Raw genomic sequence first — 12,156 nt, forward strand, 5'->3', positions numbered from 1 at the left:
AATAGGTAAATCATGCAATCTTGTACTCTCCTTTATATACAATTAGGTCAACTATTTCATAGATATTCTCTTGTTCACTAACAAAAGTGGACATTTTTTTTATCAGCATGCATGTCTACAACTACTCACTCTCACAAATCATCTAGTATTTGATGTTCCACTTTTTGTCACTTGGTATACAACCTTAACATAGCATATGCTCCCACGTCAAAGTCCTTAAAATAAAAAATTGAAGTTTATTTATTTGAAATTAATAAAAATAAAATTATATAACTCTTTACACATTTACATAAATACCTAAATAAAGTGTGACAAAAAGAAAGTGTTTTTATATTACAAAAATTTAATAAAAGTTAGAGTCAATCATGCTATATATGTTTGGTTGTATTTAAAAACATAAGAATCAGGTTAGAAAATGACCACATATATTACAAAGTATTGTTATCTAAGAAACTTATAAAATATAGTAATTTTTGGATGAATGAAATACATTACAAAAGTGTAAAATTTCATTCATAAGTCTATCCACTCAAATGATTTTAGGAGAAAGGTTTGGTTTATGGAAGATTGTTAAAAAAAAAAATTATAAATAACCGAGAATGACATTTCTACCCCCAGTACAAAATTCTACTTACCCAACTGACTCTAACTAAGTTTGCATCAAATCCTGGGTCCAATGTGTAACGCCCCAGTCTCATACCTATACAGTCTCCAGATCCCTCTCATTCCCGTGTATGAACAATTCGTCCATGTACCCCTTCCACGCCCGAGTGTCACATGCCCACCAGCTTCCGTCTGGTTCGTCCTCGAACCGCATCGTACTGGGAGAGGCTAGGCTCTGATGAGGCTTTCTAGTGTGCTTTGTCCTCACTCACACACTTTCCGAGAAAAATTTCCCGAAGGTCACCCATCCCATAATTACTCTAGGCTAAGCACGCTTAACCATGGAGTTCTTATGAGCTAGGCTATCGAAAAGCAAATGCATTTGCTTATATGAGTAGCCAAATCAATTCCTTTAAGCTATATTTCAACTGTATAGTCTCATACCTATACAGTCTCCAGACCCCTCTCATTCCGGTGTATGTTCGATTCGTCCATGTACCCTTTCCACTGGAAACCTACCAGGAGCCGTTCCTTGTCCGTGCCCCCTGCACCATGCCTCTTACATTGACGATCACTCTCCGCCTTCGTCAGTGCCCGAGTGTCACACAATGTAAAATCCGCTTAATTGTTCCTATGACCACATGATCTAATTACCATGGAAAGATAGAACAAAATCACTAGGAATATAAGGCTGTATGCAAAATACAAATGTATTTACGAAGATAGTATTGGAATTTCACTTTTATAAAGTAAAAATGATACACCAATATCAGCATTTTAGATGGCATTCAAAATTTATTTCAATGGTTGAATCATAAGATTTTGATTAAAGAAGTGTAATAAAAAAAACTACATACTTACTTACAATAGAAGAACAAGAAACCAAAGTTTAACGAAAATAAAAACTTTTTGTAAATAATAAAAATACTTTAAAAGTCGTAGAAATATAAGTTTCTTTAATAAATGATAAACTTTTTTTTTTTATAAATGACAAACTTAATACTATGTATCACGTGCCACATTTAAAATATAATTATCTATTAAATCGTAATTAATTAGTGAATATAACTACTGATAAGTACTATTTACTGAAAAGAATTACTTACTTTTATATAGATAAAACTATTTCTGAACCAAATTACATAACTATTTCACCAAACTCGTATATATTCCAATAAATGGGCAAAGTTTTCGTCCCTTATCGTTTCAAATGCTGAAAGATATTTTGTTCTTTTCTCTTTTTGTAAAATCGATACTTTTTCATTCTATGTTGTCAACGTGTCCACATTATTCCAAGAGAACATTTCTCTCATACTCAAAGTCGTATATGGTATAAATTAGAAAGGGACATTAAAACCTAAGAATATTGAATCCAATTATTCCTCAAATTGTTTCTAAATTAATTTAATATTTTAAATTATAAAAGATTTTGTTTGATATAATAATATTATTAGGCACAAGTCATTTTAAAAAATTGTTATTTCTTACCATAGTTAAAATGGTAGCTATTATATATTTGTAATAATTAAAATAACATCTTATAATTTTTTAAAATTAAGCTAATCGATACTAATATGTAGCAACAAAAGTTTTGGTAAACCGGTGGTTAAATGAATGGATGGGTAATTTAAAACTATATATAAATAGAGAAATTTTAAATTTATTACAATAATGGATGAACACATAAATAGGGTTATAAAATAGGACTTTATATTAGAAGATTAATTTAAAACACAAATTTCCTTTTTATATATTTTTATTAAAATTGGTAAGTTGTCCTTAGATATTCTATTTCAATCTTTTAAAGATGTTTCATTTTATATATATAAAAAAAAAACTTAAAATTAAACACATTTTTTTATGTATTAAATCATAATCATGTTTTGAAAGACGGTTTTTTTTAATTATTTAAAACGTACTTACTTCAAACAAAGTAGTAAATTTAAACTTTTATCTGTTTCTGTTACTTATAAAAAAAATAGTAAAGGTCTTGTGTTTGATTATTTTAAACTTGAGTAGTAACTTTTTTTAATCAACATCCTTCAACAGTTATCAAGCAGTTAAGAATGGATTAAAATAATAATATAAAAAATAATTTGGTTGATATTTTAATTTATTCAAAAAATAATCAAGATGTGAGTTGCTGAGTGTAAAGTATGTTGTTTAGATGTGTGTTAAACAGTGATGGAAAAAGCGCGTGGAGAAGAAGAAGAAGAAAACAATACCTTAACGCAGACCTCAAAACAAAGATGGCATTATGAGAAACAAGTGCAATGCATTGACCAATGAAGACGAGGTTTAGTACAAACCCACACCTCACTGTGTTCTTCCCTTCTTCTGCCTTTGCTTTGCCTTTGTATACTCAATCACTTCAACTCAATTATAAAAACCCATCATCCCTCTCACTTCCTTCCCTTTTCTTTTCACCTCTCTTCAACTTCCACAATCCATTCCTACCTTCATCTTCTTCCTTCCCATACCCTTTGGGATTTTACAGAGAACGAGTGATGATATCAAGGCTGCATAACTAAAAAGCCTTTCTTTCGTCTTATGGCATGTCTCAGGAGGAAGAAACACTGCTTGCAACCCCAACAGCGCGTTTCTCTCTCAATTCCCAAATTTATCGCCAGATAAACCCCACATCTCTCATTTCTTTCCCACTCCATGACAATCTTTCGCTTCTTCTGCCCCTTCTTTATACTCTTCTTCACACAAACAGGTATCTCGATGCTTTCTTTGTCTAGTCTTTTTTAATCTCTGATTGATTTACTTACTTTATTGACTTTAATTGATCTTTATGATTTTGCATGATCTTGGGTCGGTATTTTCAGCATCTTATATTGAATCGAATTCTTGGTACTGTTATTATTTTTGTTTGTATTTTATTTTTTTGTTGTGTTCTTGCCCTGATTGCTTTCTTTTTATTCTGATGTTATAGAGTTTTTTTTGTTTTTTTCATGCTCTCCCTCCCCCTACCCTTTTTGGGTGAGATTTTAATTATAATTTTCTATTTTTAATATGTACATATTGCTTTCTTTTCAAGTTATCATTATGATTGCATTGATCAGTGTCTTTCCTTCATGATTTCACATGGGACCACTGTTCCTTGGACATATCATGATTGTCCCAATTGTGTCAATTCGTGGTTCTGATTATAGATGGCCTTTCTAATTGGGGTTTCTAGAGTTTCTACTTTTTGGTCTTTCGTGTGCATATACTCAGTACCAATTCTGTTCATGAATGGCCAAATAATTTTAGGACTGTAGAAGTTCTGATATGTTCTTTAATGTTGGCAACATCATGTTAATGGAGCTCTACCCTCCCTGTTTGGTTTCCAGGTTACGTGCAAGCGTTCACCGGGACCTATGGTATAAATTACGGGAGGATTGCAAATAATATTCCCTCACCTGATGACGTTGTTACTCTTCTTAGAGCAGCAAAAATAAGGAACGTTAGAATCTATGATGCTGATCACAGTGTTCTCCAAGCATTTAGTGGAACTGGGCTTGAAATTGTAGTGGGACTTCCAAACGGGCAGCTGCAAAACATGAGTTCGAGTGCAGACCATGCTTTGAGCTGGGTAAAAGAAAATGTACAGACATTTCTTCCTAACACACGAATTCGTGGAATTGCAGTAGGCAACGAGGTTTTAGGTGGGGACGACTTTTCGCTGTGGGGAGTTCTTTTGGGTGCTGTTAAAAATATTTACAATGCCACCAAGAAGCTTAATTTGGATCAACTGGTTCAGATTTCTACTGCAAACTCATTTGCGGTTTTTGCGACTTCCTACCCTCCCTCCTCATGTAAATTTAATGATAATGTTAGTCAGTATATGAAGCCTCTATTGGAGTTTTTCCAACAGATTGGCTCTCCTTTCTGTTTGAACGCCTATCCTTTCTTAGCCTACGCAAGTGACCCTGAACATATTGATATAAATTATGCACTTTTTGAACCTACAGAGGGAATTTATGATCCCACATATCGTCTGCATTATGATAACATGCTCGATGCTCAGATTGATGCAGCCTATGCAGCTTTGGAGAATGCTGGATTTCACAAAATGGAAGTTATAGTTACTGAGACTGGCTGGGCCTCAAACGGAGATCAAAGTGAAGCTGGAGCAAATGTAACTAATGCAAGGACATACAATTATAATCTGCGGAAAAGGCTTGCGAAGAGGAAAGGAACCCCACACAGGCCTAAAAATATTGTGAAGGCATACATTTTTGCATTGTTCAATGAGAATGAGAAGTGGGGGCATTTATCTGAGAGGAACTATGGACTGTTCAAGGCTGATGGGAGTATATCATATAACATTGGTTTTCATGGACTCAGTGCCGGACATTCGTCTCTTTTGTCTCTTAAGGTACTTTAAATTTCATTTGATGCTACTTGTTTGTTTAAGCCCATTTAGAAGTTTTCTCACGCCAAACAAAGAAGAGAAATAAAATGAAACCAGGATCTCCCTCTATTTATTTGCAGTCTGTTCTCATTATATCTTTTGTAATTTTGGCAAGTGAGCTGGTTTATTGGAAGAGAGGGGGATGGGCGAGTTATTTCTTAACAAAATGTAACAAATCTACTTGATGATGAATGATGCAATGCCATTCAATATACACTAGCATAGGCAATTTCAACTTTTACACCACAACATTTATAAGAGACTTAATTATTGGGAAGTGATGATGCATCTTTGGTACCTGCATGATAGGACTATGTGGATTTGGAAGTATGTAATTCTCAAAAGTATATTTGAAGCATGCCATATAAAGAAGTAACAAAGAAAGTATTAAGAAATTTGCCCCACAAGTTGACAAAGGATGCCGGGCCATGTCAAGAAATTGCATTCTTTTTTATTTTGTTTAATTATTGTCTTTGCTTTATCGTGCCATTCAATATGAATTTATCTATTTTCAATTGGTACTGCTTTCCCTACTATCTAGTTGTAGACTAGTAGCAGAACTTCTGGCACCACTACTTTAATCTGTTTTCCATATCTGTATTCGTACCAATACTATAGAATACTTCATTGATAGTAGTATCAAGGAAGTATCCAAACCTTTGAAATACAAATATTTTTATGTTTTTTTTATTTTAATAATGTCTAAGAAATGTGATTTTAATTTGGATTCATACAATTACACTTGTACTGTGTTTGAAAAAGTTTTGTACATTTTTAAATTCGTTTATATCATGTTATGTTTACAGTAAATGTATTATTGTGTGGGATACACATGATATCCGATACACATGTGTGCATCATAGGCAGAACCAAAACCCATTTTCCACGGTTTTAATAAGATTTATCAATATCCAAGCTATTTTAAGTCTTTATATCATCATGATGGTTGCTGGTTATGCAAAGATGAGTCAAAGCTGTTGTAGTTTGAAATGGTTTTGGCTGGTTTGGAAGTCGCCCTGTTTTCTTTAGCAATATTCCAACTCCCAAGTGTTTCAAGTGTTTGTAGAATGTAGATACAATTCAGTAAAAATGACAGCATTTAATTCTGCTTCCATTTAATTTTGTCCGGAATCTTTCAGCTGATAAAAGTGACAGCATGAGAAACATGGGTTATGGCTGCAAGTGAAAACTGGTTTAATCAATTGAAACCTTTCTAGATTACCCATTGAGTCAGGGAAAAAGTCTATGGCTGGTCTGATTGATAAGTGGTTTAATCAATGAATGTTGAATTCAGTACTGATAAAGAAGTTATAGATCATGCAATCTTTTATACTGTGTCCTTTTGGTGTTCACTGTTTCCTTTTAATTTGACTTGGCAGAGTATCTATAATGAAGGTTTGTCCTGGTCCTACACGATGGTATTCTGTTTATCTTCTTTGATATTGCTGATTTGCTGGAGTTAGAGATCTTATGTTACCAACCTGCTCAGCATACCAGTTCCTGCCAATGGCTCTATTTCATGCCTCACCATAAATCAAAATTATACCATTGATTGTCATATTTCATAAAGCGATATCTTGAAATTCTGATGTTCCACCATATTCAGCAAATCTGTAATTATTTCACTTGAGAAAGCATTTCCTTCCTTTGATCAGAACTAGATTTTTCAGTTTTTACTAATATATTTTAAATTTTGGACACAGATTCTAATTTTATATAATACACTGTAAATTTTGGTATTTTGCTTGTTTATCAAACCATTTAAAAATAGAGGCAAATTGGTCCAAATTTTGGTATTTTCAGCGATAACTTCGTAATTACATGACACATCAATAAAATTGTCAACTCGATAATGCGTGTTGCCAAAAGTATTATATCAAACGAAGATGTAACAGAGGCTAAAATAATTGGAGAAAAAGAAAAGAAAAATCAGAAAAAGGAAGACTTGTATGAAATTCGGATTCAATCGGATTTGAATACTTATCTTTAACAGTGATAATGAAAGTTTAGCATTATTTTCTTTCCTTTTCTACTTTTACTTTATTTATTCTTTCCCGATGTTAAATTTTATTTAAATAATAGTAAGCTTACAAAACAACTACGGTACTTAGTTGAACTTTGTTTCTTATGAGCCATTATCGTGATGCAGTTAGATTGAAAATGAATATTTGCTTAAAACCTTCAAAATTTATAATTATAATTTCATTTAATTTTAAAATGTTCATATAACATCTAAATATTATAAACAAAAAAATTATGATATTCAATTTTATTCTAAATTCATTTTAGATATTGTAAATTTATTCTAAATTTATAATATATATAATACTAAAAGTCCTACTAGTTTTCTCTTACACTACCATTTACAAATATATCTGTTTGGATGTAAAATTGATGATCAAAATGGTAAACTAATGTTTTATTAAATATATAATATAATTAATATATAAATAATTATAACAAATAATAATATCAATCCATATCAAATATTCACTTTTACACGTAAACATTATCATTCATACAAATTTTAAAGAATTCTACACTGCTATAGTATAGATTATTCTAATAATTTTACTTGTTTTTTATTAATTATTAGTTAATTATTAGTTGCTTCTACTCATAGTGTATGAAACTTTTATAGATTTTTTATTTTATGATATATTTGTTTATTTAATTCAATACAATGATTCTTACCATGGTTAAAGAGATCATATCTCACATTATCAATTAAAAAAAACATTTTTAAAACCTATTCACAGATTTACATGTCAATTTCACCATATAAACACAGTCTCAGTTAAACGAAATTCGACGATAGGAAAAAAAAAGTATAGTTTTTACTGAAATTTTTAGCTTGAGTGAGATATCTTTCCCTTAAGCAAAAAAATCTTCTAATTTCATTTTTTTTCTTGAAAAAGACTTTTCACTTAAGCTAAAATATGCATCAACTCATTATAATTAATCCATGTCAATTTAGGATCAATTTCACAAAAAATCCAAAATCAAGTAAAATAAAATGAAATTATTAGTTATTCTTACCTAATGGACACTATAAGATTATCTTGAATAATACAAAAAATGTGCGTGCATGGGAGGAGTTGAGTTGATAAGTTCCCTGAAGACAGTATAAAAGGTAGGAGAGGGTTCCGAAGGAAAGATTATCGCATTGGTGATGGCGAAAGTGGAAATACTCTTCCTTCTTCTCACACTCAAATTAATGTCATTGCAATATATGACAGAAGCTGCAGAGCATGTAGTGGGTGGTGATTCCGCTTGGATTATTCCAACAAAAAACCCTTCCCTCTATTCCTCCTTCGCAGCAACCACAACATTCAGAATAAACGACACTCTTGGTCAACATCTATCATCTCTCAAACATTACATTACTAACTTCTTTTTTCTTATCTAACTCTTTCCTCTTTCAGTCTTCAACTTCCCAACAGGAGTTCACAACGTTGTCACCCTGTCGCAAAAACACTACCAAACTTGCAACGTCACCGACATAATTGAATCCTTCAACACCTCGCCAGCCAAAATCACTCTCAACCGCACCGGCGACTTCTACTTCGCGTGCGCCTTCCCGAGTCACTGCAGTCTCGGCCAAAAGCTCAGCATTCATGTCACCGCAGGAGGCTCTTCTTCCCTCACGCCATCGGAAGCTCCCCCTCACTCGCGTGCCCCCACGCTCCTCGCTGTCACTGTCCCTGTCCTTCTCATGGCAGTCGCCACTAATCTCTTGTTTCATTGTTATTAAAATCTTGTAAAAGCGGTTATTTTTATGTATGTGGTCTGTCTTTCTGGTTGTCTGTATTTGTTGTGTTTTGGCAATAAATTGATGGTTTTCATTTTCCAGCTGCATTGACAAGGACATTAACTGGATTTGTGTTGTAGTGTGAGGATTGTTGATGAATAAACGAAAATTTTAAATTATAGTGGATTGTTGCACGACAGGCTAAGGAGTAAGAACCATTCGCTTTACCTTCCCTATCTCTATTCTGTTATCCACAAATTATTCAACCAATTAAATGCATCTAATTTGGTATTTCTTGAAGTGCATGCACAAAAACAAAATATGTGTTTCTATCATCATCTTTGCACAACCAGAGGCTGCTGAAGGTATCCTTTGGCCCTGGCAATGAGGAGCAAAGTGGCATAAAATTTTGAAAGCCAAAACTTCCTGCAATAATATCAATGGTTATTAGTATTAACACATATTCTGTAGTTTAGTTTTATCCTGATAGATATAGGATTTTTAATCATTCCTCCTCCGAGACACTATTCCTAAATACAATGTGAAAATGAATTTCAGTTTATAACTCTACTCAATACTAGCTTAAGGTTAGTGAATGTAATCCATGTGTCAAGTTGGATTAAATGTGAATTGACTTATAATTTATTAACCCAAACTTTTTATTAATGTTTTTACTATTTTATGATAAGTCTTTAATTATAATTGTTTATAATTTTTAATTAAGTAGATTGATATTTTGATTTTTTAAATATTATATAATATTATAATGTTTGAACATTTTAGATGTTTAAATTATTTATTTGTAAAGTTGTATAAATTAATTTTCAATTTTTAACTACTATTTTTATAATAATATTTGATGAAATATGTGAACATTTTGATTGCAGTATTACATTAAAAAAAATAAGGTTGAGACAATCACTTTGTACTATAATAAACATGTAAAATAAATTGAAAACATAAAACATTTTTAAGTGAATCAATCTATTACTGTAAATTTCGTGTTAGTTTTAGTCAAGTTACAAAATTCTTGAGTCACAATCGTGTTGAGTTGATTCAATTTTATTTCAATCTCAATAAGATTTAGTTGACTCAGATCAACCTAACTTGGTTTAGTTCATAAAAATTAGTTTGAATATATATTTTCACCAATTGAGTTTTCATAAAAGTGATGAAAACTAATCGAACGTAGGTACACTCAATGTAAAGTGTAAAGTGTCTTTGACAAAATTGGATTTTTAAAAATTTAATTTATTCTCAAACCAAATTTAAGAATAAGGGTATCATGATATAAATTAATATTCATTTAACACATTTAACAAGAATAAAATAGTTTTAAAAGAATAAACTTTCATAATATTTCAAAAAATAAAAAAGTAAAAAATAATAAAAAATAATATTAAATGAATGTAAAAATATTATATCTTTCAAATTATTTTTTCTATAAACAAGACTCTGCTGAATAACAAGTTAAGAAAGTTAAACTGAAATTAAGCAAAAGACACCTCATTCAAAATTGACTCTACAGTGTCTCAACACTAATTCAAACTACACTTTATTGAGTGAAAACTCTTAGATGAATCCAATAAAATATTGACCTAACCAACTGATGTCTTATATGAACAATAATTTTTTTTAATATCAAATCAGTTTCCTATTTAATATAATTAATTGGGTTAAATTTAAAATTTTAAAAAATATAAATTTGTAAATAAATTTACGTGATTCGTATGATGTAATTATGAATTGAATTTAAATATTTAGATGTTTTTTAGTCCACCATTATATAATAGCAACCTCCAATTCCTTTGGACTTTTTTTTTTTCACTCTCATCATGTGTGCGTAAAAGAGAGAGAAAGACACATGCGACAAAAAGAAAATTGTAAAAAACAGAAGTTGATAGGTAATAGGATAAGAAAAAGAGAAAAAAGATATGTAAGATAAATATAAAAATTGCTGCATAAGAAAACTAAGGTTTTAACAAAAGTTGGATGAGACTGATATTTAGTTGACATAAGACCCAGTCCATAGCTCCGTCCTAGTTGCTAAGCAGAGTGATTAGATTAATTAATACTCCCTGACCATGGTTTTCTGAATTACTTACAAGGTATAATGGATAGAACACAAGTGTGATTTCCATAGACAGGTATATACAGTTATTTATGATCCAACAACTTGGTATAGAAATATAAAAAACATTCGGTCAAACGTTTCTTCGATCTCTTCCATGGGTTAGCCAGTTTCTATATATTCAAATAATCAACAGGGATTGAGGCACAGAAAACAAACAACATATGATGATGGGTCGATCAAGGAATGTGGCAATTCTTGTAGTAATAACTGTATTGTTACTAAAGACCACAGAAGCTGAAGATTACGAGGTGGGGGGTAGCACAGGTTGGACAAGCTTTCCTCCAGGAGGTGCTTCTTTCTATTCCAAATGGGCTTCCAATTTTACATTCAAAGTAAATGACACTCTAGGTAAGAATCTACTATACCTTAAGAAATTCATAATTCTCTGAGAATACACTGATCATGATCATGTTTGCAGTGTTCAACTTCGAGTCTGGAAGCCACAGTGTGGTGGAACTTTCGAAAGCTGACTATGAAAACTGTGAAGTCGACAACAATATCAAAACCTTTAATATAGGGCCAGCTAGAGTCATCCTCACAGGTCCAGGGGAATTATACTTTTCCTGCCCCTTCTCAGGCCATTGCAGCAGTGGCCAAAAGCTAAGTGTTACAGTTGAAGCTCCTTCACCTTCTCCTTCTGCATCTGGTTCAGATTCCACTAAAACTGCCCCATCACCCCAAACTCATTCAACTGATATAGCCCCTCCACCACACAGCTCAGCCACCCCTCTCGCTTCTACCTTCTCTCTCTTCATCATCACCATTGTAGTCAATTTTAGGACTTGTTACTATACTCTCTCTTTCTAAAACAATTTTCTTCATCTCAATCTTTTAAAGTATGTGACATGCAGATTCAATAAGATTCACAAAATTCAAGAGAATGTTTCAGAAAGAGGATATTGGATGGCTTCTGATATATTGTTTGATTGATTTCCAGCTACTTGAACTCGATTGAGATGATTGTGATTAAATAAACAAATCTTCTATTGTGGGTTTTGTTTTACCGATTCAGTTTCTTTTCCACGAATGTCTTAATGTCTTACTGAAAATTTGAGTTGAACAATTGGGTTTAATCGTGTTAAAAAAGTATACGCCCTGAGGTGGCGAGATTTGTCAACTAGTATAAAATAAAGTAGTAGATTGTGATCATATTTTGACTTTGAGTTTGTTACAACTTATAAACATAAAATTAATGTGTAGAGAATGACAGCACAAATGTTTTAATGTAATTTGCTGTGGTAGGATTGAGTGGTGCCAATAATTTAA

At 31.9% G+C, this 12,156-nt stretch overlaps 3 protein-coding genes across 3 annotated transcripts; all 3 read left to right on the forward strand.

Annotated features, from left to right (window-relative positions):
• Window positions 1–2,825: 2,825 nt before the first annotated feature.
• On the forward strand, window positions 2,826–6,703 carry LOC106769130 (glucan endo-1,3-beta-glucosidase 14). Its single transcript, XM_014654615.2, has 3 exons — window positions 2,826–3,322; window positions 3,942–4,969; window positions 6,385–6,703. The coding sequence occupies exons 1-3, from the start codon at window positions 3,268–3,270 to the stop codon at window positions 6,466–6,468; spliced, it is 1,167 nt and encodes a 388-aa protein (XP_014510101.1). The 5' UTR covers window positions 2,826–3,267; the 3' UTR covers window positions 6,469–6,703.
• A 1,407-nt stretch (window positions 6,704–8,110) lies between these two features.
• LOC106767752 (mavicyanin-like) lies at window positions 8,111–8,935 on the forward strand. The gene is made up of 2 exons (XM_014652701.2): window positions 8,111–8,358; window positions 8,431–8,935. The coding sequence occupies exons 1-2, from the start codon at window positions 8,178–8,180 to the stop codon at window positions 8,757–8,759; spliced, it is 510 nt and encodes a 169-aa protein (XP_014508187.1). The 5' UTR covers window positions 8,111–8,177; the 3' UTR covers window positions 8,760–8,935.
• Window positions 8,936–11,049: 2,114 nt separating this feature from the next.
• Window positions 11,050–11,789, forward strand: LOC106766472 (mavicyanin-like). Its single transcript, XM_014651199.2, has 2 exons — window positions 11,050–11,238; window positions 11,309–11,789. Exons 1-2 carry the CDS (start codon window positions 11,052–11,054, stop codon window positions 11,695–11,697), a joined length of 576 nt encoding a protein of 191 aa, XP_014506685.2. The 5' UTR covers window positions 11,050–11,051; the 3' UTR covers window positions 11,698–11,789.
• The last annotated feature ends 367 nt before the right edge of the window (window positions 11,790–12,156 follow it).

This window comes from Vigna radiata, chromosome 7 (assembly GCF_000741045.1).
Source record: "Vigna radiata var. radiata cultivar VC1973A chromosome 7, Vradiata_ver6, whole genome shotgun sequence".
NCBI classification, from domain to species: Eukaryota; Viridiplantae; Streptophyta; class Magnoliopsida; order Fabales; family Fabaceae; genus Vigna; species Vigna radiata.

Bases quoted from the DNA above. Each gene is read 5' to 3' on its own strand.
- LOC106769130 (XM_014654615.2), top strand. From the start codon at position 3,268: ATGACAATCTTTCGCTTCTTCTGCCCCTTCTTTATACTCTTCTTCACA. The intron at 3,323-3,941 runs GTATCTCGATGC...TTTGGTTTCCAG, and splicing joins ACTCTTCTTCACACAAACAG to GTTACGTGCAAGCGTTCACC. The intron at 4,970-6,384 runs GTACTTTAAATT...TTGACTTGGCAG, and splicing joins CGTCTCTTTTGTCTCTTAAG to AGTATCTATAATGAAGGTTT.
- LOC106767752 (XM_014652701.2), top strand. From the start codon at position 8,178: ATGGCGAAAGTGGAAATACTCTTCCTTCTTCTCACACTCAAATTAATG. The intron at 8,359-8,430 runs GTCAACATCTAT...TTCCTCTTTCAG, and splicing joins CAGAATAAACGACACTCTTG to TCTTCAACTTCCCAACAGGA.
- LOC106766472 (XM_014651199.2), top strand. From the start codon at position 11,052: ATGATGATGGGTCGATCAAGGAATGTGGCAATTCTTGTAGTAATAACT. The intron at 11,239-11,308 runs GTAAGAATCTAC...TCATGTTTGCAG, and splicing joins CAAAGTAAATGACACTCTAG to TGTTCAACTTCGAGTCTGGA.